This window comes from Felis catus, chromosome C2, assembly GCF_018350175.1.
Source record: "Felis catus isolate Fca126 chromosome C2, F.catus_Fca126_mat1.0, whole genome shotgun sequence".
Taxonomy (NCBI): domain Eukaryota; kingdom Metazoa; phylum Chordata; class Mammalia; order Carnivora; family Felidae; genus Felis; species Felis catus.
Genome location: NC_058376.1, coordinates 122,572,554 through 122,600,107, shown reverse-complemented (window position 1 = coordinate 122,600,107; position 27,554 = coordinate 122,572,554). Strand labels below are relative to the sequence as shown.

Genomic DNA, 27,554 nt, shown 5'->3' with positions numbered 1-27,554 from the left:
GGAGGGCTCCGTCGCTGATCATTCTCCCCCATGATGCCCCTTTCCTCCTCTAGTACCACTTCAACCCCTCGCAGTCCGTCCTGGTGATGGAAGGTGACGATATTGGGAACATCAATCGTGCCCTCCAGAAGGTCTCCTACATCAACTCCAGGCAGTTCCCGACGGCAGGTGTGCGGCGCCTGAGAGTCTCTTCCAAAGTCCAGTGAGTAGACAGGTGCTGGTCTACTAGGGGCCCAGCTGAGGCGGCAGGGATGGGGCATGCTCCCTGGCAAAACAGAATTTACCTTTCTTCAGCTAATTCTCAATTTCTCTGCTGTCCCTGTGAGGGTGCCCCAGTGAATCAGTGTTCTCCCCTTGTTGTTCTTAAAGAAAATGTTCTATTGCTTTGTCAACACCAATCCAGCATTCTCCATTTAATTCAGAATCTGATGTAGTACTGCTTTCTGTAAATTCTCAGAAAGCTTGGTTTTAAGTGGTCTGATCTCAGGGTACCATAGCTGGTGGGTACACAGGTGCTTAACAAATGTTTATTAAATTAGCTTCAAATCGCCCAGCTTTGTAGAGATCTCCTAAGTACCATGAGTCTGAAAAGAGGGTGTGGTTCTTGTCCCCAGGGAATCAGAGTTCAATTAAGGAGATGAGACCGTTTATTAGTGAAATCTGTGGATACCTCCCTTCTTGGCCTGTCAAGCCATCTCTCAGCCACAGCAACTGCCTGGGAGGGCAGCAAAGGGGGGACCCCCAGAAAAACTCCTGAGAGGTGGGAGTGGAGTCACCCAGCCCCTGGAGCCAGGAGAAGAATCCAGAAGGCCAGGAACAAGGCAGGGAAGAATGAGGCTGCTGACTGCCACATTACTGGGCCCTGGGATAGGTGCCATTAGATTAGGCAGCAATTAGATTGAATAGTTGTAGTGACAGAGAAGGTACATCCACCTTCACACTAAGGGCCACCCTTGGAGGCCTGCACCAGGGAGCAAGCACCTCCGGGTCAGCTGCAGTCAAGTAGAGGGACTAGGCTGGCCAGTCTCTACCTCTGGGACCAGGTTTCCATAAACTGATGAGGGACAGGGTACCTTCCGGGGTTGGTGCAGAAAAGGCCAAAGTCGGGAGCAGGAGACAACCACCACTCCCACATCTGGCCCACCCCAAAGAAGATGTGGCTCAGCATGATGTCCACCCAGACTGCACTTCTCTCAGGAACTTTCCCAAGAGATACAAGCTGATGGCCGCCACAGCTGGAGTCAACTCAGCGTTCTCAGAGCAACCATCTGGGCCGCCATTATAGCCTCTGTCTTTGGCCTAAATGAGTGATAGAGTACTAGTGATAGAGCGTGATAAGGGTGTTGGATCCGCCAACATGATGCATGAGCTCCACGGTGCAGGTTCTGGGGTCAGCCTCTTTTCTGTACGTCATCACCTTGAATCCTTCCTACTAAAAGGTAATTAATTATTGTCATCACCATTGTATAGATGGAGAAACTGAGGTTCACAGGAGTCATACCTTGCCCACAGTCACCCAGCCCAGTGGTGGCAGAGCCAGGCCATGGACCCTTATCTAACTTCCCAGGCCTTGCTTGTGTTGTCACACCATTCTGCCTTCTGGATATTTCTGTGGCCGTGCATCAGGAGAAAGGAATGTGGTCAGCAGCACCACAGCTGCAACAGGGACACTGTGAGATGGCCTCAGAGAGAGAGAAAACACACAAAAGCGCAGGAGAGTTTAGCCCCAGGGTCTCAGCAAGGTGCCGCTCCTCAACCAGTTAGACAACAATTTGCTTACCAAATCCTAACGCACATCTGAAGCAGTTGCTATCTTTTTTTTTTTTTTAATTTTTTTTTCAACGTTTATTTTATTTTTGGGACAGAGAGAGACAGAGCATGAATGGGGGAGGGGCAGAGAGAGAGGGAGACACAGAATCGGAAACAGGCTCCAGGCTCCGAGCCATCAGCCCAGAGCCCGACGCGGGGCTCGAACTCACGGACCGCGAGATCGTGACCTGGCTGAAGTCGGACGCTTAACCGACTGCGCCACCCAGGCGCCCCTGAAGCAGTTGCTATCTAATTCATTTTGCCACTGATTACTTTGTTAAAGGATAATTAAAGGTTTAACAGTTACTTGTTGCTGGTATCGAAGATTCCCATTTCTCCCAGAAGCTGATCTTCCTAAGCCCCTAGATTGCTATTGGCTTTGACTTTAATGTGGCTTTAAATCTGAATGTCTGTTGACACAGTCAGAGACTCTGAGGCAGTCAGGATACCTTGTTGAGAAGGAGAGATGGCTGTGTGGATCCTTGTTCACAGCCTCGCGATGGATGGTTTTATCACTCGCTCGTCAGTGCCGTGATTGCGGCTGTTTTCCCAGGTGCTTTGGAGAAGATGTGTGCATCAGCGTCCCCGACGTGGATGCCTATGTGATGGTGCTGCAGGCCATCGAGCCCCAGATCAGCCTCCGTGGCACGGACCGCCTCTGGAGACCCGCCGCCCAGTTTGAAAGTGCCAGAGGGGTGACCCTCTTCCCCGACATCAAGATCGTGAGCACCTTCGCCAAAGCTGAGACCCCGGGTGAGCCGAAGGCCACAGGTACGGATGCACGCTGGGTTGTGGGGCGGGGGCCTTCAGTCCTCACAGTCGCATCAGGTCACACTTGAGAACGACAGCGCTCTTCACCACAGCAGGGAATTTCTAATAGCAAAGCAAACAACCTGGAAACAACGCAGATAAGTAACAGGTGGGAAATGAACCACTTGGCAAATTGGGGTCTGCCCGTATACCCATGTGTTACGATGTTGGAGGGAGGGCACTTACCAAATGGTGGATGAAAGAAGGCAAGATGCAAATTACAGAGTACCGACACATACTCAGAAAAATGCCAGGAAGAAAAGGCGAATGCTAACCGTGCTGTTCTCCAAGAAGCGTAAGAGCCCATTTCTCTCTGTTCCCATTCAGTTTGCGGCAAGTGCAAAAGGTTCTAAGGTGAGCGTGTCTTGTTGTGATAATCAGGAGAAAAGCTAAAGAGGCACAAAGAAAAAATCTAGCTGCACCTTAATACACACATGGTAAAAGGACTTATTCAGCAGCATTGGTCTAAGCTCTTCAGAAACTTCCCGATTGTGCTTTCCAACATGTCCATCATTGGGAGATCCATCTGGTGGAGGTGGAGTAAGTTGAATTATCTGCCAGGGAGAAACACTCAGTTGCGCGGAAAAGCTACAGTGCATTCAGCTGGCAGAGAGTGGTGGGTGACAGGAAGGATAAAGAAAGAAGGAAGGGAAACCCAGGGCCCAGATCTACAGAGGAAATACTTGTTTAACTGTCCTTTGTGGCCTCCTCCAGGAACATACTTCCAGCTCTCCCCCTCCCCCTCCAAAAGCACTGCTGATGATGTGCTGGTGCCTGTGGGCCAGACTGCCTGAGAGGCTGCTCCTGTAATCCCAAATCCTCATTGCCTTAAACCACCCTGGTCCCTAGTGAATGGGGTCCCTCAAAAGGCAGCCCTTCTTAGCTCACAAAAATAGATGGTGTCCTACCGCTTGTCCTGGCAGGGCCATTTCCTAGTTATACTCCAAGGTGCATTCAGTCCTCTGGTCTTCCACCTTCCCCTCATTTGTGGCTACCATCAGACAGAAAAAGGAAGGGCTTGTGACCACCACGGTTGCAGGCTGTAACTGAGAGTGGCTGAATACACTAGGCCTGACACTGGCTGACGGGCAGTGGCCGGAAAAGCAATCACCTGGGTGTCTGTCTTATAAACTTGCTGTTTATGAGACGTGTGGGCAGAGCATAGAGCCACGTGCCCAAGAGTTCTTATTGGTACTTTGTTTATCTTACTCTTATTGTGCCTAGAATAATTATTATGGGTGCCTTCAATAAGCAGGCTAATGGCATTTGCCACCAGGCCTCAGTGACCCACCCCGGCATCATCATCTGCCCCTACCGACTCCCTCCTCTTTGTGCTGTTTCGGTACCAAAGACAGGCAAGTTCCGCATGCCCACCCCTCTCCCTCACACCTCCATGTTCTCACCTTTACTCATGCTCTAGCCTCTGCCTGGAAGGTCCCTCTCCCTTCCCATGTGTGTTACTCTCCCCCCTCCCGCTCTGATCCCTAGTCTGGGCTGGCTCTCCTGCTCGTAAGCCTCCAATAACATGCTTTCCTGTAATGTACATGTGGGCTAGCCCTCAGTGGCAGTTATCTGTTAATTAAGCCAGACCAGGGGCTCCATGAGGGTTCCACTATGGCTGATTTGCCTAAATGCCTGAGCCCACCACAGTCCCTTCAGCACAGTGGGAATCCAGAGAAGTATAGACGCAAGATAGAACCTGTAATGCAGTCATGAAAGAACAAGGAGAAAATAGCCACACCATGCCCCCTACCTAGTGTGAGCAACCAGCCAGCCACATGGGGCAGTAGGGGTAAGGATGACCTTAAGTGACCTGACAAGAAACTCACAAAAATCTCCAGAAACCTCGCAAAGGCCACTTGAAATACAGATACACATACACTATCATTAATGATGGGCCCTAAATGTATATTCATAGACTTTCAGATTTTGCCAGTGATCCATGAAACCATTGGGATTAACAAGCATTTAAAAATTAATCATATGAAATTATTTATAATAATGTATATCCAGTGAGAGCAAAAAGTATTTTTGGTATCACTAAAAAATTAAAAGAGAAAATAATTATTTAAAATAATTCTCCCCTCTTTAGTAAATGCTTTTTAATTTCTATTTTCATAAATGTTTTATAATCCACAAAATATATTAGTCCACTTTATAAATAAATAACCATATTTAAATGATCTTGGTTCAGAAATTTAAAAAAAAAAAGGCTGTGAAATCAAAAACACTTAGACTACTAGCCCAAAGATTATGAATTTATAAACCGTGGAATCAGAAAGTCATGGTTTCTGTACCAGCTTTTCCCCTACTATCTGTATAAGCCTGGGCAGTCCACCCCACCCCTGAACCTTCCATCTCACCATTGGTGAAATAAGGATAATAACGGCACCCCCACTTACTATCTGTTAAGATTGTTTGCACAGTGCCTGATCCATAGCAAGCACTCCATAAATCCCACTTTTTTTTTTAAGCCAGTATAGTTAACATACAGTGTTCTGTTAATTTCAGGTGTACAATACATTGATTCAGCAATTCTATACACTACTCAGTGCTCATCATGATAAGTGCACTCTAACCTCCTTCACCTATTTCACCCATTCCCCCCTCGGATAACCATCAGTTTGTTCTCTACAGTTAAGGGTCTGGTATTTTGGTTTGTCTCTTTGTTCGTTTGTTTCTTAAATTCCACGAGTGAAATCATACAGTATTTGTCTCTGACTTGCTGCACTTCAGGATCCATCCATGTTATAAATGGCAAGATTTAATTCTTAGGTTGAATAATATTCCATAGTTGTGTGTGTGTGTATTATATATGTATATATAATATATATATATATATATATTATATACACATATATAATACACACACACACACACCACCTCTTCTTTATCCTTCCATGTAACAGTGGACACTTGGGTTGCTTCCGTAATTTGGCTATTGTAAATAATGCTTCAATAAAAGTAGGGGTGCGTATGTCTTTTCAAATTAGTATTTATGTATTCTTTGTGTAAATACCCAATAGAATTACTAGATCGTATGGTAATTCTATTTTTAATATTTTGAGGAACCTCTATACTGTTTTCCAGAGCAGCTGCACCAGTTTGCACTCCTACCAACAGTGTGCAAGGGTTCCTCTTCCTCCACATCCTTGCCAACAGTTGTTTTTTTCTTGTGTTTACTTTAGCCATTCTGAGAGATGTGAGGTGATGTATTATTGCAGTTTTTATTTGCATTTCCCTGATAGTGGTGATATGCCTTTTTTCATGTGTCTAATGGGCCATCTGAATGTCTTCTTTGGAAAAAATGTTTGCTCATGTCTTCTGTCCATTTTTTTAATTGGATTATTTATTTTGGGGTATTGAGTTGTGTAAATTCTTTATATATTTTGGATACTAACCCTTTATCATTTGCAAATAACTTCTTCCATTCAGTACATTGTCTTTTAGTTTTGATGATTGCTTCTTTTGCTATGCAGAAGCTTATTTCCATGTAGTCCCAATAGTTCATTTTTGCTTTTGGTTTCCCTTGTTTCAGGAGACATACCTAGAAAAATGGTCCTATAGCCATTGTCAGAGAGATAACTGCCTGTGCTCTCTTCTAGGATTTTTATGGTTTCCAAGTTTTACAGTTAGGTCCTTAGTCCATTTTGATTTCATTTTTGTCTATGGTGTTGGAAAGTAGTCCACTGTCATTCTTTTGCATATAGCCATCCAGTTTTCCAAATACCATTTGTTGAAGAGACCATCATTTTCCCAAAGTATAGTCTTGTCTCCTTTGTCACAGATTGACTTATATGCATGGGTTCATTTCTGGGCTTTCTATTCTGTTCCATTGATCTATGCATCTATTCTGTGCCACTACCATACTGTTTTGATTACTACAGCTCTGTAGTATATCTCAAAATCTGGGATTGTGATACCTCCAGTTCTGTTCTTTTTTTTCAAGACTGCTTTGGCTATTTGGGGTCTTCTGTGATTTCATAAAAATTTTATGATTGTTCTGGTTCTAGTTCTGTTCTAATGCTGTTGGTATTTTGATAGAGATTGCATTAAATCTGTAGATTGCATTAAAATATAGTCATTTTAACATTTCTTCTTCCACTCCATGAGAATGGGATGTCTTTCCCTTTGTGTCATCTTCATTTCTTTCATCAGTGTTTTATAGTTTACAGAGTACAGGTCTTTCATCTCCTTGGTTAAGTTTATTGCTAGGTAGTTTATTATTTTTGGTGCAACTTTAAATGGGATTATTTTCTTAATTTCTTTTTCTGCTGCTTAATTGTGAGTGTATAGAAATTTCTGTTTGTTGATTTTGTATCCTGAGACCTTACTCAATTCCTTTATCAATTCTAGTAGTCTTTTGGTGGAGTCTATAGGGTTTTTTAGATACAGTATCATGTCATCTGCATATAGTGAAAGTTTTACTTCTTCTTTACCAATATGTACTCCTTTTATATCTTTTTGTTGTATGATTGCTGTGGCTAGGACTTCTAGTACTTTGTTGGATAAAAGTGGTGAGAGTGGATATTCTTGTCTTTCCTGATCTTGGGGAAAAATCTCAGTTTTTCACCAATGAGTATGATGTTAGCTGTGGGTTTTTCATCTGTGGTCTTTATTATGTTGAGATATGTTCCCTCTAAACATACTTTGTGGAGGATTTTTATGATGAATGGAATTTTTACCTTGTCAAATGCTTTTTCTTCATCTATTGAAATGATCATATGTTTTTCATTTTTTCTCTTGTTGATGTGATGTGTCTTGTTGATTGTTTTGCAAATATTGAACTACCCTTGCATCCTGGGAATAAAACCAATTTGATCATGGTAAGTGATTTCTTTAATGTATTGTTGGATTCAGTTTGGTAATATTTTGTTAAGGATTTTTGCAACTATGTTCATCAGGGATATTGGCCTGTAGTTTTCCTTTTTGGTAGTGTCTTTATCTGGTTTGGGTATCAGGGTAATGCTGTTCTCAGAATGAATTTGGATGCTTTCCTTCTTTTATTTTTTGGAAGTTTGAGAAGAATATGTATTAACTCTTTAAATGTTTGGTAGAGGGTGCCTGGGTGGCTTGGTCGGTTAAGCGTCCGACTTCGGCTCAGGTCATGATCTCACGGTCTATGAGTTCGAGCCCCGCGTCCGGCTCTGTGCTGACAGCTCAGAGCCTGGAGCCTGTTTCCGATTCTGTGTCTCCCTCTCTCTCTGGCCCTCCCCCGTTCATGCTCTGTCTCTCTCTGTCTCAAAAATAAATAAACGTTAAAAAAAATTAAATAAATGAATGAATGAATGAATGAATGAATGAATGTTTGGTAGAATTCACTTGTGAAGCCATCTGGTACTGGACTCTTGTTTTTTGGGAAGTATCTGATTACTGACTCAATTGCACTGCTAGTGATCAGTCTGTTCAAATTTTCTATTTCTTCCTGATTCCATTTGGGGAGATTATATGTTTACCCATTTCTTCTAGGTTGTCTAACTTGTTGGCATAGGATTTGTCATAATATTCTCTTATAAACCTTTGTATTTCTGTGGTGTTGGTTATTTATCCTCTTTCATTTCTGATTGTTAGTCCTCTTTTTTTCTTTTAATGAGTCCAGCTAAAGGTTTATCGATTTTGTTCATCTTTTCAAAGAACCAGCTCCTGGTTTCACTGAGCTATCCTATTGCTTTTGCAGTTTCTATTTCATTTATTTCTGCTCTAATCTTTATTATTTCTTTGCTTCTACTGGTTTGGGGTTTTGTTTGTTCTTTTTCTAGCTCCTTTAGGTGTAAGGTTGTTTGAGATTTTTCTTCCTGCTTGAGGCGAGCTTATGTTGCCATAAACTTCCCTTTTAGAACAGCTTTTGCTTCATTCCAAACATTTTGGCCCATTATATTTTCATTTGTCTCTATGTATTTTTTTATATTTCCTCTTGGATTTCTTGGTTGACCTTTTCATTGTTTACTAGCACATTCTAATAGCCTGCATGTATTTGTGTTCTTTCCAGGTTTTTTCTTGTGGTTGCTTTCTAGATTCATAGCACTGTGTTTGGAAAAGATGCATGGTATGATTTTGATCTTTATGAATTTATTGAGACTTTATGACTTAATATATACTCTGGAAAATGTTCCAGGTGTAATAGAAAATGTTTATTCTGTTTTAGGATGCACTGTTCTGAATAGATCTATTAGATTCATCTGGCCCAATGTGTCATTCAAAGCCACTGTTTCCTTGTTGATTTTCTGTTTGGATGATCTGTCATTTATGTAAGTGGGGTGTTAAAGTCCCCTACTATTATTTTATTATTCTCAACTAATTGTGCTCACTTCGGCAGCACATATACTAATATTATTCTCCACTAATTCCTTTATGTTTGTTATTGGCTGCTTTATGTATTTGGGTGCTCTCATGTTGGATGCATATTTACAATTGTTATATCTTCTTGTTGGATTGTCCCCTTTATGATTATATAGTGTCCTTTGTCTCTTGTTACAGTCTTTGTTTTAAAGTCTATTTTGTCTGAGAGAAGTATTGCTACCCCAGCTTGCTTTCCACTTCTATTTACATGATAAATGCTTTTCCATCCCTTCACTTGCAGTCAGCATGTTTCTCTAGGTCTGAAATGAGTCTTTTGTAGGCAGCATACAGATGGGTCTTGTTTTTATTTGTTTATCCATTCCATCACCCTGTGTCTTTTTTAGGAGCATTTAGTCCATTTACATTTAATGTAATTATTGGTAAATATGTACTCTCTGCCATTTTGTTACTTGTTTTATAGTTGTTTTTGTAGTTCTTCTCTGTTCTGTTCTTGCTCTCTTCTCTCACGGTTGGTTGGCTTTCTTTAGTGATATGCTTGGATGCCATTCTTTTTATTTTTTACATATCTGTTCTGGTTTTTTTTGATTTGTGGTTACCAGTAGGTTTGTATATAACATCTTCTGCATTTAGCAATCTGTATTAAGTTAATGGTCCCTTATGTTTGAACCCATTCTTGACTCCTCTCCACCCCCCCCCCTATTTTAGGTACATGGTGTCATACTTTATACTCTTTTGTGAGTCCCTTGACTGATTTTTATAGATGTTTTTTACTGCTCTTGTGCTTCCTAAATTTCTTACTGCTACTTATGGTCTTTCCTTTTCACTCAGTGAATCCCCTTTCCCATTTCTTATAGTGCTGATTTAGTCACCACAAATTCATTTATGTTTTGTTTACCTGGGAAACTCTTTCTCTCCTTCTAAATGATAGCCTTGCTAGATAGGGTATTCTTGATTGCAGGGTTTTTTTCCCCTTTAGGCACTTTGAATATATCATGCCACTCCCTCTGGCTTGCAAACTCTCTGCTGAAAAATCAGCTGATAGCTTATGGGGCTTCCTTTGTATCTGTTTTCTTTTTCTTGTTTTAAAAATTGTCACTACTTCTTGCCATTTTAATGATTGTATCTTGGTGTGGGCCTCCTTGGGTTGATTTTATTGGGGGCTCTCTGTGCCTTCTGGATCTGTTTTTCCCCCCACATTTGGGAAGTTTTCAGGTATTACTTCTTTAAGCAAATTCTCTACCCCTTTTCTCTCTTCCCTTGGCATCCCTATAGTGTGAATGTTGTTATGCTTGATGGTGTCACAGAATTCTCCAAGTCTCTTTTCTCTTTCTGTCTCTCCCTCTCTCTCTCCCCCCTGTTCAGGTTTATTGCCTTCCATCACTCTGTCCTCCAGGTTGCTGAGCTCTTCTCCTTCTTCTAGTCTACTATTTATTTCATCTAGTGTATTTTTATTTTCAGCTATTGAGTTCTTCATCTCTGATTGGTGATTTAGGTTTTCTCTTTGTTGAGGAACTCACTGAGGTCCTTTACCCTTCACCAGTCCAGTGAGTATCTCTATGACTATAACTTTAAATTCTGTATCACAGATATTAATCTTCTCATTTTTGTTTAGGTCTCTCGCTGTGATTTAGTCCTGTTCTTTCATTTGGGACATATTCCTCTCATTTTGTCTAACCTTCTGTGTGTAAGCAATGTCAGCTACATGTACTGCTCTTGAAAGTAGTGGCCTTATGAAAAAGAGGTCCTATAGTGCCCTGCAGTGTCCCCTGTTGACTACAACCTGGCACTTCAGGAATGTCTCCTATGTGTGTTGTGTGTGCTCTACTGTGGTGGATAAGCTTTTGCCTTCATCACAGTAGTATCGCACTGCAGGGTTCTTTCCCTGTATTGCCCTCTAAGTAGCTTTTGTTAGTGGATGGGGCCTGCGGTTAGATCAGAGATCTTCCCCCAGCCTACTACTAGGGCTGTAGTCTGGCTGGTATGTGTGATTATCATCCCGTTTTCCAAGGCCAGGAATCACTTTGGAGCAGTGCTAGTCCTTTTGGGGTTGCTTACACACTGCCAGGCTTGTGGCACTACTTTGGATGGGCTCCAGCCAAGGGCATTTTGGAGGGGGCCAGTCAGCAGAATTTGGGGCACGGCACTTGGTTTTAGCAAGGTTTATGTACATCTGCCATGGGAGGGGACATTTCTGTAGGTGAACCTAGGTGCAGTTGCACTGCTAGCAAGTTAGGTACCATGTGTTGGTGCTGTGCTGGTTCCTGTAGGTGTCTGTGTATCTAGGCTGGGGAGCAGGGGAGGGAAATGGTACCCACCAGCTCCTTTGTTCCTAGAGCAGTCTCCCAATGACCTCTGCCCCTCTGCACACACTTTGAGAATAAAAACAAATCTCCCTTCAGTATACCCTGGGCATTTTTCAAACTGTTGCTTCTATATCTCCATGGGCTGTTGTGCTGGTTCTGGAAGGAGAGGGACAGAGTTTCCTCTCACCCTTTGGCTCCCCCAGAGCCAAACCCACTAATTTTTAATGTTCTAGGGGTTAAGCCAATTTTCAGAACTCATGAAATTATACCCAACTGGTTTTCAAAGCCAAATGGTATGGGGATTAATCTTCTCTGTGTAGGTTCCCCATCCCTGGGGTGCCTGGCATGAGCGTCTGTGTTTTTCGCTATCTGTACCCATGGCATCCCTCCCTCCCATGGACTCGTTTAGCTCCTGAGTACATCTCTTCCCTTCCTATCCTCTTCCATGTGGCCTCTTCTCTACATTTAGTTTTGGAGTTTGTTATGCCAGTCTTCAGATTATTTTCTGGGTTATTTACACTAATGTGGTGTTATCAAGGTATATCCCTGGGACAAAGTGAGCTTAGGGTCCTCCTACTCTGCCATCTTCCCCAGAAGTCCCAATCATTTTTAAGTTAGGACTGCCAACCTGTCCAGCATTCAAATATTCAGACATCCCTCTGGGAAATTTGTGGTCATAAAATCAGGCAACGATGGTTAAACTGACCAAAAGCTTGACAACTAACCAGTTTACTTAACCATTTGATTACATTAACAATGCTTCTCTCTTTGAACAATGTGTAGTGATATGCTCCATATGAGCCCCTGGGTTAGATACTGAGGAGTCATTCCTAAAAAACTAGTGCCTCTACCCTTGAAAAACCCAAGGTTTGTTGGGGGTCACAGACACATATACCATGACGCCATGGGGAGAGCTAGGGAAGCATGGTAGAAAGGCACTTACCTTTTGCTTATGAAGCACCTAACTAGATGCCAGACACGATCTTCAATCCTCTCAAGACCCTCACTCTCCTTACAGATGAGGAAAGAGAGAGGTAGGTAGTTTCTCTAACATTATAAGCATCTCTGTAGCAGAGCTGGTATTCACGTATCTTTTGACTATGATTTTCGTGTTTCTCACACAAATCCATGCCCTCCAACCTCAGGGTCTACCTGAGCGTTCATCTGAGCAGTGAAGACAGTGGTTGGGATGGCACAGCCTCTTCTCCTGACCCAGCCTGACCCTGGGGTGTAGTCACAGAGGAGGAAGATGACATACAAGGCCTGCTGTCTGAGTTGTCCTCATGCTTGTGTTTCCCATGTGTCTGTCTTCCCTCAGCCCCCAAATCAGCAGTCTTAGAAGAAATGCTCCATAACCTAGATTTCTGTGACATTTTGGTACTTGGAGGGGACCTGGACCCAAGACAGGAATGCTTAGAGCTCAACCACAGTGAGCTCCATCAGCGACACCTGGATGCCACTAACTCCACCGCAGGTTACTCCATCTATGGTAAGGCCACACTTGGCCCCTTCACCTGGTGGTCTCCTTTCAGAGTGCCTTCATGCAAGAGTCATGAGTGTGATGGCACTCTGGCACCTGTGGAATAGGGGTCATGTGGAGACTCTTGACCTCAGAGCATGGACTTATAGCCCCTCCTTCCATGAATTACTCCAGTATCTTGAGGACCTGACCCACATCTCATTCCTGGGAACAGCTACAGAAAGTAGGTGCATGATTTATCTAATAATGTTTGATCTCAGCAAATATTATAGCAGCATTTGACAGACTGAGGCCAAACATTCTGGTCAGAGACCAATGTATTTGGAAATCCTGTGGGTCAGTTTAATTGGCTCCTTAGAACTTCTGTGCCTACTCATTGCCCTTAAGCACCTCAAAATTCAGGAGATTCACAAGTCTCAGCAGCCACAGCCTGTATCCCCCATCTTCTGCCTTCTTATGACAGGTGTGGTCTCTTGGCACAGGTGTGGGCTCCATGAGCCGCTATGAGCAGGTGCTGCATCACATCCGCTACCGCAACTGGCATCCAGCTTCCCTGGAGTCCCGACGGTTTAGAATCAAGTGCTCAGAACTCAATGGACGTTATACTAGCAATGAGTTCAACCTCGAGGTGAGTGAGCCCTGCTATCATTAGGGAATCTCACACCCACTTGTTCCTCATTTGTCTGGGCCCACCTGCCACTCTTGGTCAGCAGCACCTCTCCCTGCTCTTCCCAGGTCAGCATCCTCCATGAGGTCAGAATGTCAGACAAGGAGCACGTCAGCCACCTTATTGTGCAGCCTCCCTTCCTACAGTCTGTCCACCACCCTGAGTCCCGGAGTAGCATCCAGCGCAGTTCAGGTAGGTGGCCTTGGAGGAAGGACCTCAGGATACCAGGTGGTCACTGTGATTGAAGACCACCCACTAACAGATATGTTGCAGGAGCTACAGGTACCCAGAAATGGGAAAGCTGGGAGCCCTACCTCTCAGATTCTCAGATACTCACAGTCTCAGCGGCCAGTCAGGGAAAGAAGTTACAACATATCATAACAGTTTAGTACAGAGTACTAGGGTGAAATCTTCCAAGTCTTTTAGGCCTCAGAGCCACATCCTGTGTGAAGCTTTCCATGAACCCCTTCATATGCTCACACACATGCATATGTACACCATATTGGGGTCTCCCACCCTTATTTCTGTTCTAGTCTTGCCATTTATATTACTGTCTGGTGGGCCCTCCATCCTTATGAAATTCCACAGTCACCTGCCTGTCAGTGGACGCTGCCCTAGAGTCTGAGGGGGAAAGCCAGAGATAGAATTTACATCAGTTATTTCATTTACTTCCCACAATTACCCATTGTATAGATGAAGAAAATAAAGCCCAGACAGGGTAAGGAGCTGGTCCAGAGTTTTACAGCTGAGAAATGGTAGAGCAGATTTTCACCTACACATGGATGTTTCATTCACACGCCATCCCAAGACTGAGCTGGTCCTTCCGTTCACCATGTCACGTGGATTCCTTCCTTGTTCCAGTGGTCCCAAGCATCGCCACAGTGGTCATCATCATCTCCGTGTGCATGCTGGTGTTTGTCGTGGCCATGGGCGTGTACCGGGTCCGGATCGCCCACCAGCACTTCACCCAGGAGACTGAGGCTGCCAAGGAGGCGGAGATGGATTGGGACGACTCTGCGCTCACTATCACAGTCAACCCCATGGAGGTGATCCCCGTGCAGGGGCTGGGATCTTGGGGCAGGATGCTTCCCCTCCACCAGCTCCACCTTTCCTGTGCTGGAAGCCCTGCCCCAACTAGCCCAGCCCCACTGACCCTTCCCTTTTCTGAGCACCTCCAGCCCACGAAACCTGCATGGACCATACTTTCCTACCAGCTGCATTCACTGATTAAAAACGTGTGAATTGCTCTCACCCTACAAACAGAACCAGACATTTCTTAAGACAAGCAGCCATGTGGTGTCTATCCCTTGCCTCCCCCATAGTATTTAACTCAGAGCTGACTAACACTTAAAAACTGAGTATTGAATTTTTGATTAACAGTGTAAATTAGATGGCTTTGCTCCATACTGCCTGCAGAGCTCATGTAAAGGTTCAGAACAGGTTCAAACAAAAATATAACATCAATACTTGCCATTCAGTGAGGCCCCATTATACCAGACACTGCATAAGGAGCTCTGTTTAATCTTCACAGCCCTCTGTGAAGTAGGAGTCCTCATCCTCACCAAGGTGCGAACCAACTCTGAGAGGAAAGTAAAAGTGCTCAAACTTATACAGCTGGTAATGGCATTGCCAGTATTCAACTCAAGGTTACCAGATCCTAACATTCATAACTTTCAGTTAGCCAGCAACCTCCAGCATCCACCCATGAGGGTCTAAGACCCCAGCTCTGGACATACAAATATCAAAGTACCTTTTGGTCTGCCCATGGGTCCTGGGTGCTAGAGGCAGGGGAAGATCAGGAAAAGTCACTGAGAAATGAAGATTCTCCCAGTTTGGTCCTCAGCGTCCCCCTAAGTTGGCCTCATGCTCCAATTTCATAGCCAGAGTGCCAGTGCAGCTCAGCTTCTTCTAGCACAGGGTGTAGGTATAATGCTGAGTGCACCACTGTGGGAACACCAGCATCTCCCCCTCAGCGAGCTGAGCCTCAGGTGTGGCAAATAAACCACTCTGCCTAGAACAATCTGAGTACCAGGCAAGAGTGTTCTTACCGAGGGCTAACCTGCTGCTTCCAATGGTCAGTGAAGCATGAGTAGGGAGATCCATTGAGGCTCAAGTATTCAGGAAAGATTTCCTGGAGGAGGTTAGCTTGAGAGAGGCCTTGAAGAATGGGGGCAAGGGGCAAAGTAGAAGGGAAGCCACTCCAGGGAGGGGACACAATCACACAACAGCCAACATCAACGCAAAACATAAATCCAAAACTAAGATTTTGCTAGAATCACCAAAAAGCTGGCCAGGAGGGTAGGGGGAATGGAACTGGAAAAGAGTGGGGTTGAGTTTGAGGACACAAGTCTCAGAAGGTGAGGGAAGGCATGGAAAATGAGGACCATGGTCCTTCCCAAAGGAGTATTTCGGAGAGGCAGTACACCTGAGTCTTGGCTTAAAAGACGACCTGCTCCCAGAGAATATAATCTCACCTGGGAACAGGCCGTAAGCTTAAATGCCATTATCTCCTGGAAAAGCAAACACTTAAGGCTTGGAAAGTTCCATATAGACAGGCTTCAGAAATGCCAGAAAGCAAACCTTGGCATAAAAGGCTCACTAAATGATGGAAGGGATGGGCTTCAATGTCTTGTGTTTAAAACACACAATTTACCTTGAGTGCAGATCTTAGAATTTGCTATTTCTTCGCTGTCCTTAGCCCTCCCATTTCCCTTTCACCAGAGGACTGCCCATCCAGGAGGCAGATCTCCAGGCCCAAGGATTTAGCGTGAAGGGAAAGGAATTCAAGGGGCCCAAAATATTCCCTTAGTGGAGGAAGAAACGTCTAGGTTCCAAAGCAGTTTTTGCTCAGCCCCTGATGAGCATATACCTTCTCTCCCTGACATCCAGAAACATGAAGAACCAGGGCATGGAGAAGAAGAGACTGAGGAGGAAGAGGAGGAAGAAGTAGAGGAAGACGTGAGCTCCAGCAGCAGTGACTCAGAGGACAGCGAAGAGGAAGAGGAGGAGGAAGGGATGGGCAGGGGCAGACATGGGCAGAGTGGAGCCAGGCAAGCCCAGCTGGAGTGGGACGACTCCGCCCTTCCCTACTAGTGCCCGGCTGTCTGCGCCCACCCACGTGTCCCTTTTGTAAGCCTCACCCCAGTGTACACCTAAGTCTATCACATGTCGCCTCTGATTTCTAGGACAGGTCTGGGCAGGCCCTCCCCAGTGTCCTGGAAGCCACCCGTTATGCCTTGGGCACTCCCTATGTCCCAGCCCCAGGGTAGTTCCAAGAAGCCCAGGGTCATTAGTGGAGACTTCAAGGTGGACTTTGTCCTGTAGCCCTCACTTTTCCTGCCCTGGGCTCACCCAGCATCCTGCCGGCCAATCTGCAGAGTTCTGCCATTGCTTTTCTCTGCAGGGAAGAAAGTAAGCCTTTATGTCACTCACCTCCCCCAGGTTCCCCATGGCCAGGGACCTTGGGTTCCAGCTCACTGTGCGTGTACCTGACCCAGTCTCCTCTTCCACACAGACCAGCAGGTTCTCTTTACCTGACTCTTCAGGTGGCTTCCCACAGGCAAGGTGGTCTCAGTCCTTAACACTTTAAAGGAAAATCCTTGTTGAGGCAAAATTAAATGTATAGGGAAAGGTTCACACATAGGCGCGTGCACACCCACATGCATACATACACCCTCCCCAGTTTGGAGAACCTTTCCCCTTTATCCTTTTGGAGGCCACATAAAGCTTAGATGAAAAGTCCAAAACCAAGAATAGGTCCTTGACCACAGCAGGGCCTGAACCCCAGCCAAAGCTATCTGCAAACCTACCTGCCTTGGTGCCCTGCTGGGGGCTGCCACCACAGGACATTGCAGAAACCAGGAAGCACGCCACAGAGGCACTGCCCCAGGCGACAGCATGACGAGCCTGCAGGCAGGGACCAGAAGGAAAGGCTGATGAGATGAGCAGCTAGGCGTCATGGTGGGCACAGATCTGGGGGACAGGGGTGAATGGTGTCTCCTGAGCCAGAGGTTAAGAAGGCTCTCAGCATCTAGTCTTAGGGTCCCTCATCACCTGTCTCACACTGTTTTTCCTCTTAAAAAAATACATTCCTCTTGGATGTATTAGGACAAGCATGAACTGTGCTGGATCTAAAATGAAAAGTTTGGAGATCTGAATGCTAGGAATTAGAAGCATATCTGTGATAGTAACAGCCGCTGCTTTATTCTCATAAAAGGAGCAACACTTTGGGTGGAGGGCAAATAGATCTGAAAACCTAATTTCTTTCTTTCTTCTTATTTTAATAAGAAAATCTTTTCCACCTCCATCCTAATGTGGGCACCTCATGACGAGAACTGTTGCTATAGTAACTCATCTGTGCTCTTTTGTGACCAAGAGAATAGCAGGCAAGAAACAGGGCCATCCTAGGACTTCCACGAGGCTCTGAGACCATCTTTGTTTTGAATGTCTCTGGCTTTGTTCTCAGTATGTACAATCTGTCCCCATCCTCCCGCAGTCCCTACCCCATCCCATATTGGCATAGGCACAGAGCTGGCCCCTAGTCACAATGGCATTCAGGTTCAAAAGAAGAGAATCTGTTCATTTTATTGACCATGTCACCAAAACAGAGCATAAGGGGGACCATCATCAGTGTCTTCCACCCAGTGAGGATCCATGATAGGCCTTTGCAAAATTCTGATTCAAGAAAACTACCTTAAGTGGCTTTTTCCACCACTGAAAGTGGTTTTTGCAGATCTGTTCCCTCCTTTGAGCCTCACAATAATTATATCAGGGAGTTGGGATATCTATCGTCAGGAACATTTCCCTTACGAGTAAACTGAGGTTCAGAGATTGAACATCTTGTTCAGAGTCATTCAGAGGCATAGACGAGACTAGACTCCCCACCTTCCACTCTTGGTCCAGTGCCCACCACCCTGCTTCTACTTATATTCATACTTATGCAGCTAACAGGCATTGCTGAGGACCTACTGTGTGCTAAGCACTCAGCCAGCAATGATGGGAAATGATAAAGCTGAGTGAGATGAGCTCCTCCCCCTCAGAGACATAAAAGTTGCAAAGGAGAAACAAATACGCATAGAAATTATACAAGAGACCGACATAGAGTGGGGAGAGAAGTCACAGGAAGAAGAGGAACACAATCACAAGTGCTCTTGTTTTTTCCCTCTTAGGGAAAAATGAAGGGAGAAGTTTGGAATTTTATATTCATTGAATGGAAATAGACACATCTGTGAATTCTCCCAACCAAAAAAAAAACCCTTTTCTATCAGGCTGTCTGCACGTCTACAATGAGAAAATAGGTAACGCTGCTTAGCCCTCCCAATTCCCTTAAAAAATTCTCCAGTTGGGCATTTAGGAGCTAACAGAATTCTCCCAAAATTATGGCAGTAAAAGCCAAATTTATGGTTTAAAACTAAACTTTTGTTATTCATAAGATAATTTGTTTTTACTGTTTCAAGTTTTTATATAAATTCTAGGTAGTTAACATTTAGTGTAATATTAGCTTCAGGAGAATTTAGTGATTCATCACTTACATACCACACCCAGTGCTCATCACAACGAATTCTTTTTAATTGGATTTCCATTTAAAACATTAAGTCTGGTTTTCATAAGAGCACCTTGCTCAGTATGTTCGGATTGGTTGGGGTGGGAAGGTGTTCCTCATGCCCTGTGGCTGTCTCCAATTTCTGCATCACTTACTCAAGGTTGAGTGAGCTATTTGGGGCATACATCAGGGAGGGTATGGGAGAAGCAGGTCAAAGTGGCATTTGGCTAGGGTAGCAGAGTTCAATCATCTGTGACTAGATTGACAGAGGGAAACAAGGGGAACAACACATCAGGACCCTCTCCATCAACTCCTATTGTAGGAGGTCACACTGCATGTCAGCTCCACAAGTGAGACACTTGATGCTGCTAGATCAACGGATGTTTATTACATCCCATGCCCTACTCATCACCATGGATGAGAACAAAGAAGAATGGTTATATAAAAGGAGCAAAAGCATCAGGTGGTATTCAGGTGAGTGGCAAGTAATGTCACTTGCCCTCTACCAGATATTCTAATTACGAGTGAAAAATATCACTAATCAGCCCAGCATTTTCCAGACTCCATATGCTGGTATCAGGGAACCAGAACTCCCAGATGGCCCAGACGCCATGCAGCCTGGCATCTAGACAGCAGCAGCAGCAGATGCAGACTCAGACCCCAGAGGAACAGCTGACCAATCTGGCCACAGGCCAGACCATTGTTTATCTTGCCAAGAGGATGACCAGATTCTGTTCTCTGGAGCTGGAAAATAGGCTAAAACCTCTCAAGTGATTCAGGTGACAGGGAGGAAGAGGAGGTTGAAATGGAAAAAGCCAGTATAGACTGAGTTGCCTCAATGGAGTAAAGGAATCAACCAGTTGGTCACCTGTCTTAAAGAATACTGAAAGTATATTCTAGTAAGTTAATCAAATCCTTTAAGTCTGACCAAGGCCCAAATTTATGTAGATAACAAAAATGTGATTTTAGTGGGATCTTAGTTCATTACCACTTTCTTGAATGTTCTCCATCATCCTATCAAGCAAAGTTTAGACCACACATCTCTGCAGGTAACAAGAGCTGTACCTTGTGGACATGGACCCTCCAGGGAGAGGGCTCCTGGTGGGAAGCAATGTCCTCCGTGCCTGTACATACAGCAGATGTCGGCAAACTCTATCTGTAAAGAGCCAGATAGTAAATATTTTGTACTTTGCAAGGCCATATTGTCTCTGTTGCAAGTATTCAACTCTTCCACCATAACAAGAAACAAGCCACAGACAATACATAAACCAATGGATATGGTATGTTCCAAAGAAAATTATTTATGAATACTAAAAAAGCCGACCATTTGAATTCATGTTTTTACATATCATGAAATTTTATTACTTTTTTTTTTTTTACTTTCAACCTTTTAAAAATTGGAAAACTCTTCTGAGCCCATGGGCCATACAAAACCCAGCAGCCAGCCAGATGTGGTCTGCGGGCTTTAACTTACACACCTCTACCATACGTTCATGAAAAGCAGTCCTCCATTTGCCAAGGAAAAGAAAATTGCTGTCTTAGACCCTTCTTTCGACTACCCAGGGGCCTTTGCCTCCAAAATGAACAGCAACTCCATAGCCCTTAATTAAGCTGTTTTAAATGTCCATGTCCCAGCGAGGAAATGACAACAACCAAAAACCAAAAAACAAAAACAAAAAACACCTGTTACTGGTGGAATTGACTCAAACACAGGCAATCATTCATCATTCATCGAGAACTCCAAGCTCTGGGTCCAGGAACTGACTGACCACTGAGCGCTAACCCCCTAGAGCTCAGGGTCAACTCCCAGGAGCAGCACCTTCCCTACACGACTCAGCCCGTAATGATTTCTAAGCAGGAGTGTTCATTATCTCAGACTGATTTCCATTTTAGCCCTGCTCATGCCATTGCTCTAAAAATGATCCTAAAGACTGTTGACTGAATCAATAGCAACATAATCAGTAGAAAGCCCTACCCAGCACATTTCAAAATTAGCAGTCTACTTGGCTCTATGATTCAATATTAGCAAGAGGAAGAAAAGAGGACTTTTTAACCATACTCTCATTGAAATTAACCAAATCAGTTTTACAAAAAAATTGAGGGAGTGAGTTTAATTCTTTGAAATAATTTACGAGTGAAAAGTAGATGATTTTTAGGTACAATCATTCTCGGGCCTTTGGGGGATCTCCAAAGCCCCTGCAAAATACTTTGGAGGGCTATGGATGGTATAGGTTCCTCTATCTGCATCAGACTTTTATCGAGGCTGACAAGCCAAAGCCCTTGGCACAATTTAATTTTCATGTAATCACTTTCTGCTGCCCTACTCTCAGCAAAGGAAATGAGCAAAGTTTTGAAGTCTACTCCAGACCTTCATTTCCCTGCCTTTATTTACTTTATAAATTTATTCTGTACCTACTTTATAGATCTTGCTCTAGTTTTCCATTTGGCACCAACTACAAAGGAGTGTTGGCTTTATAAGGGCTATGGGCTAGATGTTGAACTTGACTCTCTCCCAGGAAGACACAAAGAGACACAAGAAGTTACCTCCACCAGCACCCCAGAAAGCAATCAAACATTCCCTGGATGCCATTAGCGAACAGATGGGATTCTGTGTTTGCAGCTATGTTCAGTGTAGTTCAGCAAATCCTTGTTGAGCACCCATGGTGTGCCAGGCCCTGTGCCAGAAACAGGGAATGGTGAATGAATGAGGCACGGCCCTGCCCAGGAGGGTCTCCCGGTCTCATGAGCTGTTGGCATGCTTCCCTTACAATGCTGGAGGCTGTCTGAGAGCAGTTGGGAAGTTGAGATGCAGACAGAAGTTTGCAGTTGGGGGATGTGGGTAACTTGCTTTTGCAGTTCTCCATCCTAAGTTAGATGGTAGGTGTGATTCTGAGAGCCCTGACACACATCGCCAAGGCAAGAGAGGAGGAGATCTCTAGGGAAGCAGGCAATGCCCCAACCTGACCCAGGTCACATATGGATGAAAGCCAGTCACCCTGCCCATCAGGTAGATCTCACGTGGCCGTTGATCTGAGGTTCGAAACTAGGCCAAAGGAAGTTCTTAAGTATGAACAACAGGATGAATTCTTACGCATGAATACCTGGAAAGTAACCCAGCTATAGAGGCTGGTATGTGCCAAGTTCCAAAGGCATGAAAAGCCTGATGTGAGGGAGTATCCCTGAGGCCTGAAGTCAGAGCTGAGGAGGGAAGAAGGCCCTAACCTTTCAGGACCAGATAAGGGGCCACAGGACACTGTAGAGCAGAGGTCCTCAAGGTGCATCCCTGGACTAGAGCATCACCCGAGGATGAATGAGAAATGCAAAATCTTGGGATCCACCTGAGAGCTACTACACCACAAACCAGGGATAGAGCCCAGCTGTTTATGTTTTAAGGCTCTCTGATCCTGATGCACACTAAGGTTTGAAAACTGATATAGAGCATGACAGTGACTTCCACGGCACTGGGAAAGGAGGACTAACAGGATGAGAGACTCAGTCACAAGTGTAGAAGCCAGGGGGCTAAAGGAGACTTCCCCCATGAAGCCTCCAGGGCCCTCTAGACTCTAGTCCATAGTCCCTTGAATCAGTGATTTCAAGGAACCTTAAGCCTAGTACCAATTCCACTCCTCCCATGGGGCAGGAGCCTCCTCCTGCTGGTCTGACCCCTTTCATCCTGAGAGAGACACAGTCCAGGAGAGGCTACAGTGAGGTCACCTATCCCTAGGGAGGCTGCCTTCCAGAGTCCCATAGATAAGCAGCCCCCTGAAGGGCCATATTTTAGGGGAAATGATTAAACCGTAGCAGTGTCCTTACATCGCCAGGAGAACTGGCCCCCACACAGCCTCTATGCTGTGGAGCCACCAGGGCCTATACAGTGGAGTTGGGTCATCTAAGGACACTGCCAGATTACTGCAGTGCTGCTCCATATGTAACGGGACCAGGGCATGCAGCATCACAATCCAAACATAAAATTGGACAGAGAATGAACGGCTTTTCTTGGAAGGGCAGTAACTCATTGTGGAGGATACTAAATGTAGGAAGCAAAACCCAAAAACAAACCTGCAGCATTCTCTACAGACATAATCTATGTTGGCCTTGGCATCTCTAAGGCCTGCAAATGTGCCAATCTCCACCAATTCCCTTTTCCCCCACCTCTCAGAAGCCTGAGGTCTGCTGATTATTGATTTAGGTTTTTGATTCATGGCTTAAACTCTGTAAAGGTCTACAACTTTTTTGGGAGAAATTAGTTGGCACTCTATTGGTCATTTACACCTACACGTGGTGCAGAATCTCCTCATAGAAGGATTCCTGACACTAAAAGTCAGAGGACCTGGGCACTGGGTCTTGGGGTAGAAGTTCAGAGGAGGAATGGGCTGGAAGGGAACCCAGACATGTGGTCATGGATAACATGCCCCTGCTGCTTAGTTCCTAAGAACCCACTTCCCTCTTGATCAGAGGCACATTCCTGGTACCATCAGCCATGTCCTTACTGAATCGTCCCAAATTCCCTAAAGGATATCTCTAGCCCAGTTTGTGGAAACATCTACTGATTAAATGCCCAACCAATCCCCTAAGACTACAGTGATCATATCAAGAGCAACCATTGCTAACACATTAGATTACACTAAAAAGAACCAGTAGAGTTTTCCAGTTGTTTGTGAGAGGCATGGGGGGAGCAATCCCAAGAGGTATCCATGTCACTTAGGTCTAGAAGAACTTTCTTTACAGCCTGGCCTCTCTTCGTGAATTCTCTGATGTGACATCTCTCTCCCAAGACCTTAAGACAATTTTGTTTCCCTGAAGTGAAGTCACTTATTATGAAGTCCCCTGTGGGACAAAAGGATAAAGAATGGGATGGTAGGACATGGGTGGAAAGGCTTCAAGTAGTTTTGTTTTCACTGGCAAGCTTAGATCTGTGTACAGTCAGACAGAAGGATCCAGAGCTCTGATCCAGCCAGAACACCAGGCGGGGAGAGTAAGTATGAGAGAAGCTCACTGGGAAGGCTGGGTGTGTCGTTGTGTGGGCCATGCCAGCCATTTGCATTTGTCAGAAACAGTGGAGAGAACTGGGTTCCAACTCCAGTGAGTTCTGAGCAGCAGACAGGAGCTGCTACCTCTGAACCACTGGGGAGATATTTGTCCAGAGTTCTCCTTGATAATGGTCGACTGAATAAGATGGAACCACAGTGCTCAGGCCCCGATAGGGACACTGACCAAGTCCCAGAAAACATGGTTTTGTGAGGTTGTATGCCCCCTCAACTCTTGCCTCCTCTGCTATCACAGACTCCTCTCATGACAAGAAAGGTCACTTACTTGTCACAGCACCATGGGTGCCTAGCACAGCATCTAGCCCACAGCATGAGCTTGATAAATGGTGAATTAAATGCAGTATCAGACATCACCTGACCTCAGCAAAGGATGTGAAAAATTAAGACGCTTCAATGGAAATAGACTCCTCCATCTTCTTAGTATATAGGTTGGGGTCTTTCATAAAATCAGACCAAGGAGGAGTGGAAGTGCATACAGGGGTAGAAAAAAGAACAGGAGTGGGGTTTTTTGGATGGCTATAACCTGTCTATAACCAGTAAAAGGTGCCCCTAAACAGAGAGTAGGGTTAGAGGAGCCTTGATGGGCCCACTAGGTCCACCCGCTAGGTCCTAGGCAGCATCCCGACTGAGGAAAGGAAGCCCTCATCTGTTAATGACCCTAGTGCTGCACTGCTTTGCAGTCCCTTTTACCAGGTTCACTGCAGAGGAGATCCGTCAAGATGAAGCTCAATCCCCAACAGACTAATGAAAAGAGGGCAACAGACATGAGAAGAGCCAAAACACAGACAGTGTATATTAATCACAGGCAATAGAAACATGCCGGCTTTAACATCTGTTTGCTTTTATCTGGAAATTAAAATGCATCTCTGTTGCCCAGACCCTTTTTCCTGAGCATTCCAAAACAGAAATGGGACACATACACACACACACACGTGGTAAGGGAACTTTTCCCCAGCAGAAAGAGCTATCTGAGAAAGGAGCCCATAGATTGTGTCTATTTGCAGGACCAGAGAATGAACCATGGGTCTCAGCTAGAGTCCATGCCCTGTGAAAAAGGGAGGGGAAGGATTCATTAGGGCCTCAGTGACAATGGGCTCCACTTGGGCCTGTGGGTCACAGATAGGAATATAATGTGCACAACCCTGCAGAACACCAGACCATCCATCCTGGGCAATGTGGAACCCACCCATGAGCTCCTTCCTTGGCTGCAAAGGAACTGCTGATGTGCAGGATTCAGAAGAGGACATGCACATCTTTACTTGTAAACTTCAAGTGGTGGAAATAAGGCAAAAGTTTTTTGGAAATTAGGAAGTTAGACTTGATAACCCAGCGCTGATCACTCAAAAGGCAAGGAAAGAGAGACTGAGGAGAAAGCTGACTCAGAGTTAGGGACAGGGAAAGTTGGAGAACAGTGACAGAACAGGAACACCCTCATCTGGGAGGCCAGAGCATTTCTCTGGACTGAAAGGCTCTATCCAAGTTTCAGCAACCTAGGGGGAAGGCTGGCTGTGTGACCACAGAGGCAGTCAAACCAATGCCTCTGAAGTCAGACCTGTTCGAGGATTTCATTCTTAATTGAACTAGTCACAATGGAGCAATCTACCTAGGTGCTTCCAGCCTGACCTTGGTGGCTTCCAAAAAAAGTTGTTGATGCCCTGAGCTGGACACCTTGGAAGGAAATTGAATAAAACCAGCCAGTAAATTTAGAAAAGAAACTGCATGTAGAATTTGGTTGTTTTCAAAGAAAACTGTAGGTATTAGAGGTGGTTGTGTTATGTTGTTGGCATGAACACTGTCAGTAAGGTAAGATTGAGAATGACTTGGTGGGGCATTCTTTGGAAAATTAGTTAATGTGTTAAATATGAGTTATCAGAGATAAGTAGACTAAGGACAGCCAATTATGTGTGGCATATGTGTATACATACACACACACACACACACACACACACACACACACACACAATGCACAAATAAGTAAGAGAATAAAGATGTCAATGGTCCTAAGACATTTTCAATTCCTTAGAAGCACAGGTTTGGATGTTATACTTTTTCTTATTATCCTCATTTACTTTAAGCTCTCAAAGCACTGGGAACAGTGCCTGGCACATAGTAGGAGTTTGGTAAGCACTGAGAAATGGAAAGTCCAGCTTGTCACTACTTGGTAAACACTCGGTACTCACTATACCCCAAATTAAACGAGCCATAGAGAATCAGGCTGGCTACATCCCCCTCTAGACCATCACAATCTAGCTAAGAAGAAGCCTTTAAGCATTCAGAGATTCAGAGCAATATCCAGCCAGCTGCAGGCATTGGGTCTGGCTTTTGCCAGGATGCTGTACATAGTGGGATTGTATCACTTAGGATGATGCACATAGTGGGTCTATTTCACTTAGGATGCTGCACACAGTGGGTCTGTATCACTTAGACCTCATCTGCATAACACCTAACAAGCTATTTCTAGAGGGAACAGGGCTGGGGGCTCCCCTCGTATTGCTTCTGCCATTTCCTAAACACTTGGTGCAATGCTGTTGGGTTTTGCCAACTTTGGGCACAATTCTGGAACTCAATGGAACCATTCTGGGCTGTGTCAGTCTAAAAGGTCTAGTGATTTCTTCTCTCAGCCTTTCCCATCACCCACATCTGGAGATGCCACCTCCGGGGTGGGCCAGTGTGTATCTGCTGCCTCAAAAAATGAATTCTTTTAGTCTAGAAAATGTACTTATTTGCTAAATATACTACTGTGTATGATGTGATACAATGCAAACTTTGGACTATCTTGTTAGGAGGACTTAAGCGTTTATAGAATGTTGAATTTAATTTCAGGAGAGTACATTGTCATCTTGCTCAATGAATCAGGTTGCCCAATCGCAGATGATCAGAGAAAATGCCCCTTCCCCTCCCCACACCTCTCAGCCCTGCCCTAATTGAGCTGTCCTGTCCACTCCAGGCTGATGCAGAGTGAAGGGCACTGAGGATTTCTATGTATATAAAGATATAGGAAGAAAATAAGAGCCACCACAGGAATCTGTTGGGCTTCTTCCCATGACTGTGATTTTACCCATGTTTGAGTCACAAACTTTGAATTTCTAACAGTTAAGATTCTTGCAGTTTCCAAGTAATTTGTTAAATGCCTATTCGACACAGACAGATATTTATTTTCAGCCTTGACTTGTAAATGCCTACAAACTGATTCATGCTGGTGGTCGTTACGACACTTTCTGTGAATTGGTCAATAAATATGATTTTAGAATTTCACAGTAAAGGTGACCTCTGAGAGTTTTTATCCTTCAGACTATTTGATGAGACGCTGAGAATGGCGCAGCCAGGTCAACATTCTCTGGGGCTCTGTCTGAAATCCTTGCATGGGGAAGAGAGGGGTGTGGGACATGAGGGGTGGTGACATGAGCTGGCCCCATTCAGGGCAAACTGTTACACCAGAACACAACTCAGCAGCATTGCTACTGGAGACCAACACAAAGACAATCCTCATGTACTTACCGAGTGCCTACAAAGTGCTGGAGCCCAGTGTGTGTGGTCTTCATTAATCCTTGAAGCAGGCAGTTCTCACTAGTAACATGAAGAAGGGCAGATTCAG

The 27,554-nt window shown here is 44.7% G+C and overlaps 1 protein-coding gene and 1 long non-coding RNA gene across 4 annotated transcripts in view; one reads left to right on the top strand and one right to left on the bottom strand.

The window, feature by feature from the left end:
- Positions 1-27,221, top strand: part of CLSTN2 (calsyntenin 2) — a 616,602-nt gene extending 589,381 nt beyond the window's left edge. For all 3 annotated transcript variants that reach the window (XM_003992052.6, XM_019810639.3, XM_019810642.3), the window contains 7 exons: positions 54-202; positions 2,363-2,580; positions 12,541-12,711; positions 13,185-13,330; positions 13,438-13,561; positions 14,231-14,415; positions 16,259-27,221. In XM_003992052.6, the coding sequence (XP_003992101.1) occupies positions 54-202; positions 2,363-2,580; positions 12,541-12,711; positions 13,185-13,330; positions 13,438-13,561; positions 14,231-14,415; positions 16,259-16,462 (1,197 nt within the window). In that variant the 3' untranslated portion in view covers positions 16,463-27,221. The remainder of the gene's footprint in view (positions 1-53; positions 203-2,362; positions 2,581-12,540; positions 12,712-13,184; positions 13,331-13,437; positions 13,562-14,230; positions 14,416-16,258) is intronic.
- Positions 2,565-14,286, bottom strand: LOC123380112. The gene is made up of 4 exons (XR_006585458.1): positions 14,146-14,286; positions 3,528-3,610; positions 2,806-3,173; positions 2,565-2,702 (listed from the first exon to the last, which is right to left on the bottom strand). It is a non-coding gene; the product is annotated as an uncharacterized LOC123380112 (long non-coding RNA).
- Positions 27,222-27,554: the final 333 nt, after the last annotated feature.